The 5966-nt window shown below is 59.6% G+C and overlaps 1 protein-coding gene across 1 annotated transcript; it reads left to right on the top strand.

Moving 5' to 3' along the window:
* Positions 1 to 3172: 3172 nt before the first annotated feature.
* On the top strand, positions 3173 to 5797 carry LOC104867783 (rho guanine nucleotide exchange factor 19; the record flags this gene model as incomplete). The annotated part of the gene is made up of 5 exons (XM_033760662.1): positions 3173 to 3202; positions 4211 to 4653; positions 5032 to 5316; positions 5480 to 5588; positions 5665 to 5797. Coding segments are annotated over exons 2-5 (942 nt in total), but the record flags the coding sequence as incomplete, so codon positions are not given.
* Between the last annotated feature and the right edge of the window lie 169 nt (positions 5798 to 5966).

Genomic DNA, 5966 nt, shown 5'->3' with positions numbered 1-5966 from the left:
GCAGGAGGATCACTGTGAGTTCGAGACCAGCCTGGGCTACATAGTGAGTCCCAGGTCAGTCTCTACTACACAGTGAGACCCTGTCTCAAAAAACCAATAAGTAAATAAATAAGAATAAAATGCTGGGATTTCACAGGAATTCCAGCGGGCAATGTGGGTGACTTACCTCGAGCTCAGCTGCTAAGTGGCTACAGTCACAGTGTGAGCCTCCTAGCGTGGTGGAGACAAGATGAGTGGATGCATGTGCAGTTCTCAGAGCCGTGCCTGGCAGGAGCATTTGTATTTACTAGCAGGGTACTTAAATAAATGGCAGGTGATAGTACAAGAAAAGTGGCTTCCCCTTCTGCAGGCTTGGCATGGGAAAATTGCACACCAGGCACAGGCAGGGTGGACATCGGTTATTTGAACTGTGCTTGAGAGCACTCCGTGTGGAAGTCTGGGAAGGCTTCGTGGTGGAGGAGGCTACTGGAGGTGAAGTGGCCAAGGTAAGGGTGGGTGGCCTGTGAGATGCGGCCATGCTAGAGGGGATTCCTGGGTGGTGCCAACACCACATCTCCGATTTTCAGGGTTGGCTTCCACCTGGAAACATCCAGCTGAGTGCTCCCTTTGGTACCAGGGATCAAACTCGGGACCTTGGCTGAGCTAAATCCCCGGCCCTGAGGGTTCTCATTTTACAGACTCAGTAACAGGCTCTCGGAGAGGGTGAGCCGAGGTCTCAGGGTCCCTGATAACTCCGAGGCTCGGGATGTTCCCTGGCCCCAGTAAGTCCCCTGAGCACCCCTGACATTTGGGAACCCCCAGAAGAGGGGTGACTTGTCTTCTAGGAGCAGAAGAGGTGCCTCCCTCTTCGTTAGGTCCTCTGTCTGGGGTCCCTGAGAGCCTCTCCCAGGCATAGGACTCCCATTGTTCCAGCCCCCCTCTTGTACCCCAGACTGGCCAAACCGGTTCTGGGAAGGGGGGCGGGGAGCAGGCACGTCGAGACAGCCCGCCTGCATCCCGCGACGTGCCGGCCCCACACAATACCCCGGAGCTTTCGCCGCCCAGCTCAGGGGCCATGCTGACATCGCCCCCTGAGGACTTGGCTGCAGCCCCAGAGCCCCCAGGGCGGCCCGGAGCCCTGGACTGTGCCCGCAGCTGGACGGAGATCCCTGGCTGAGGTAGGGCCCCAGCATGTGCTCCTCCCCGCCAGGCGTCCCAGAGAGTCCTTTGTGCTGCCTACTTGGCTTGGTTCCGGCCCTCGGACTTGCAGCCTCCCTGGGCTCTGCGCACCACTTTGCCGGGACCCCTCTCTGGCTGGGACCTCCCCTTGACTTTGCCCTTCTAGGGGCAGAGGGGCTCTTCACCTCTGGGGAGCAGGGCAAGGGGAAAACAGCTGGGTGCAGGGCCTACGCGGCTTGGCGGGACCACAGCGGCATCCAGGATGCTCTCTGCCAGCCCTGCCAAGCAGGCCTCTGCCCCCTGTGGGGAGCAGTGCACACTGGACAGGACTCCTCTTGGCCTCTGCACGCTCTTCTGGGCCTGCAGACACTTGTATGATTCAGGATTCTTAAAGGGAAGCTTTCAGGGCCACTTTACAGATGGGGATCCCGAGGCCAGGGATGGGCTGGGATTTGCTGAAGGCCTCGCAGAACCGGTCAGTGTCAACTTGGGGCCTTTGGCCTTGGACAGAGTTTTCCTCTGGGTTCCAGAATGCCCCTTGGCTAATGGGCACCGCAATCTCTATCCTGTGATCACATCCCAGGCAGGTGACATCTCTGCTGCCAGTTCTCTTCCTGAGGTCTTCTCTGCCCCTACCTGATACCCAACACGGAGGTCGGGTGGGCCACTTCCCTGGAGCGCCACAGACTGGCATCCCAGCTGGATGGGCCGTTCCCATCGCCTGGGCCTGGGCCTGTGTGGAGACTGCCTCACCCCTGGCCTCTCCTGGGGACCTCCCTCCAGCTTGTGTCCTCAGAGCGCCCTCCTCCTCCCCTCTCCCACGTGCACCCAGCCTTCTCCCTGGAGGCCTAGACTGGGAGTGCGCCTCTGCCCAAGTGCTCAACGTTTTTCTAATGTATCCGTGTAAAGACAGGGGCCCCTCCCCACCCCCCCAGGGAATTCTGGAACCCAAGGGGAATCTCCCAGAACACAGAGGGTCAAGGCACATGTACACGCTTGCATACTTGTGCCCTCTGAAGTGGGACTTGTGTCTGAAGGATCTGATTCCAGGGGAGGAAGAGACCTGTTCAGAGGGCAGGCCCCCTGTACCCCCTTCCACATGCTCCTACAATATGTGTCTTTTTTCTCCAACTGGCTGATGGCTGAAGCCATCGCCCAGCTAGTGAGAAAGACTGATGATAATTGTACTCCAAGGAATGATTCTCAAGGACAAGACTCCCACTCTGAAGTTGGCCTTGAACTTGTGATCCTCCTGCCTCAGCCTTCTAAGTAGCTGGGATACAGGCTTGAGCCTAAAATGCTTTGCATGAACAAACTATCATTACTTCTCACCTTAGTGTTAAAAAGTTGGCACAAGTCTCCTATTTGCCCAGTGAAGAAACCAAGGCTCACGGAGGCACAGAGGCTAAAGGTCCAAGCTGGAGCCATCACCTTAGAAAAGCCAGGGGAGGAGGAGGCCAGCAGTCCACGGCTGGGTGGAGAAGAGACCCGGCTGTCTCCCCCAAGTCCTCTCTTTTGCTCTCCAGGGTTCTTGCAGGCCAGGAAGAACTGGGTCCCTGGGAATTGTAGCCACAAAGCTGCCAGCCATCGCCTGCTCAGGAAGTTTTCCTGGACTGGAGGGCTGAGGATGAGGCTGAGATGGGCCCAGCACCCGACTCCAGTGGTGCCTATGGCTTGGCTTTGGCCAGTCTGGATTGTAATTGCTTTTGTTTTTGGCTCTTCCACCAGACTGGCAACCCCAAAGGCCATGAATTGTTTGTCCACCAGTCCGGGTGTTTTCTGGGTTTCACATCTGTCTCTGAGTACGCAACTGTGAAATCTTCTGTGTCCCTGCATGTCTCAGCATATGTGGTTTTGCTGTTTTCAACTGTTTCAGGGTCTCAGTTTCTGAACTGCTGTCTAAATGGTCTCCATTTCTCCAGCTCTCCCTCTGCCTCCGTCTCCTGGGTCTCTGGGCCCTGCCAGGCTGGGCAGTGCCCTGAAGTCCAAGGGGGCCCTGGGGGTGTCCTCCTGCCCTGCCTGCCCACAGCGAGGCCAGACTCGGGTAGGCCCCCGCCCAACCCGCTGCCAGCTCCCTCCTCCTCCCCGCTAGCTCACCACAGGGCTCGATGAATCAAACTCTTTGTCTGGGTGGGATGTCCCCCAGCCAGCTGGGCAGAGAGAGGGCTTCCCCTGCGTAGACCAACAGCATCGGCAGCGCCTCGGAGGCAGGAGAGGTGAGGGGCAGGAGGATACTGCGGGGCAAAGGCTGTGGGACTGAGACCCCTGGGGTCATTACTAGCTGAGGCTCTGGCAGCTTCCTAGGGGTGAGGTTCTGCCCAGAAAGGACCCAATCAGCCTGGGTGGATCCAGGGTGAGAAGGTGGGTTGGGGGAAAGTCCCTCTCTCACTCCAAGCAGGGGGCTGGGCCACCTCCCAGCCCTTCCGTGGGCGGCCCGGCCTGATCTGGGTGGTGGCCCGCCTGCCGGTCTGTGACCCTCCCAGCCAGCTTGGCATGGGTGTGGGCATCACTCAGCACTGGAGGCCACAGCTCTCCGGGTATGGCGGGGGAGGTTGGGCAACACCAACGCCAGGACTTGTGGGCCTGTGTTTGTGTCTCAGGGTCACGGCAGTGGGAGAAAGTATAGGTGCATGTGCCTGTGTAGAATGGGTCAACGGATGTGTTAGGAGGGTGTGTGTCTGAGTGTATTTCAAAAAGCATAAGTGCTAAAAAGTGTCTACAAAAACATGCAAGCCTGATTTGAAAGTGTGTCTCTATGTGTACTGGAGAAAAATTGTGCAGACCGAGATGTAGATTTAAATGACAAGCCTGGCTCTCACTGACCAAATAACTACCTTCTCCCTGACTCTCCTCACCTGTAAAGTAGGGATAATGATAGCATCAGCATGTACATAGAGTCGCCGTGAGGATTACACGAGGGGATACGTGAGAACACCGGCTGTCATTTAGGCAGTGTGTGCATACTCCAGGCTGTGTCCAGGCCTCCCGGATGTGTAGCTTACTGGCCAGCACTGCCGTCCTGTGTCTGGGACTGATGTCTTCTCCCTTGCAGGCCCAGGCGGTGGCAGAGTAAAGGAGGAATGAACTGTGGGCCACCTGCGACCCTCCAGCCCCACCTGGCCGGCCCACCTGGCGCTGCTGCTCGCCCAGGAGCTGTGTGCCAGCAGGAGAGCCTGTCCTTTGTGGAGCTGCCTACCCTACAGCCTCTGAGTCCCTTGTGCCTGGATCTTTTCCCTGTTGCCCCCGAGGAGCTTCGGGCTCCTGGAAGCCGTTGGTCCCTGGGGACCCCTTCCCCTCTCCAAGGACTGCTATGGCCCCCATCCCCAGCAGGCTTAGATACGGAGATCTCCACCAGCGCAGGGATGCGGCCCAGCAGAGCTGGCAGCTGGCCTCACTGTCCTGGAGCCCAGCCCCCAGCTCTGGAGGGACCCTGGCGTTCCTCACACATGCAGCCGCAGCGCCGGGCCAGCCACGGCTCGGAGAAGAAGTCGGCCTGTGAGTCACCCTGGCGGGGGGTAGCTAGGGGAAGGGCTGGGTGGCTCTTTCTGAACCCTTTGAATGCCAGAGTTCCCCGAAAGTAAGGACAAGTGGTAGACTTTAGACATGAGGGAGCTGATGCTCAGGGAGGGTGCCATGTCCAGTGTTACACAGGAGGTCAGGCTCTCCTGGACATCCCGGTTCCTTTTCCTACCCCAGGCCCTGTGCTGTCTCCACCCCTCTTATTGATCCCATTTCCCTGGCGACTGGATCCCAGCAGAAACCCCAGCCTATCCCTGAGGCATGGGGTCTCCTGGGATGTCAGGAACGTGGGCAGCAGCAGAGAGCTCAGGAGAGACCCCAGTGGGACCAGCCTGTGCCCTCCCCCCACCGCAGGGCGCAAGATGCAGGTGTATCAGCATGAAGAGGGCCCTGGTGGCCCGGAGGCCCAGGCTGTCTTCCTGGAGCCCAGCCTGGTGGCGAAGGAGCCAGGCCTGCACACAGAGGAGCCCAGGCCGGTGGAGCTGTCTGGGACCCCCAGAGTGGGCCTCGAGGGTCCTGAGCGAAGGCGCTTCTCCGCCTCTGAGCTGATGACCCGGCTGCACTCTTCCCTGCGCCTGGGACGGAGCTCTACCACCAGGGCCCTGGCCTCTGGGGCAGGCACCGGAGCCTCCCCGGAAGGTACCAGCCATCCCTGGGACTCCAGAGCAGCCCGAGCCAGATGCCAGGTGGAGCGTGGCCCACTCAGGGGACACCTGGGCTGGGTGCTGCTCAGCTGCGTGCGGGGGCCCCATGCCCAGGGCTACTCCCCGGACGGGCCACACTCAGCTCTTGCCTTCTCTAGGCAAGGCATCCGGAAGGGAGTCTCGAAACGCGGAGATGAGGGTGGACAGTGCGGCCGGGATGGCACTTGTTGACCAGAGCGAGGGCCAGGGCGACTGGCCGGATCCCAGGTAACCAACCACCTTCCAGTCCCGGAGGGCTCCCAGGCAGGGTGCAGACAGACAAGGGCCCCACGCTCTTTCTTAGGCGGGATGCGCAGGAAGAGCTGCCTGCGGACCCTAAGGGCGACCACGAGCGGCGGCAATCACGATTCCTCCTAAACTGTAGGTGGACAGGGTCTCTGAGAAAGGGCCACGGTGGTAGTGGGGGACGGGGCGGGGTGTGGAAGCGGGAAACCTGGTTTTGGGAAACTGGGAGGTGGCGATCTGTGAGACGGGAGAACGGAACTCTGTGTCTTGCTCCGGGCTTGTGCTCAGTGTGGAGCGAATGAATGAATTCCCTGCGACCGGATGTGGGACACGGCCAGGCTTCCTGGGACCGGCTCTGGG

Source organism: Fukomys damarensis, unplaced genomic scaffold, assembly GCF_012274545.1.
Source record: "Fukomys damarensis isolate Sample0158 unplaced genomic scaffold, DMR_v1.0_HiC HiC_scaffold_49940, whole genome shotgun sequence".
Classification (NCBI taxonomy): domain Eukaryota; kingdom Metazoa; phylum Chordata; class Mammalia; order Rodentia; family Bathyergidae; genus Fukomys; species Fukomys damarensis.
The sequence above is the reverse complement of the archived record's forward strand: the minus strand, read 5'-3'. Positions and strand labels throughout refer to the sequence as shown.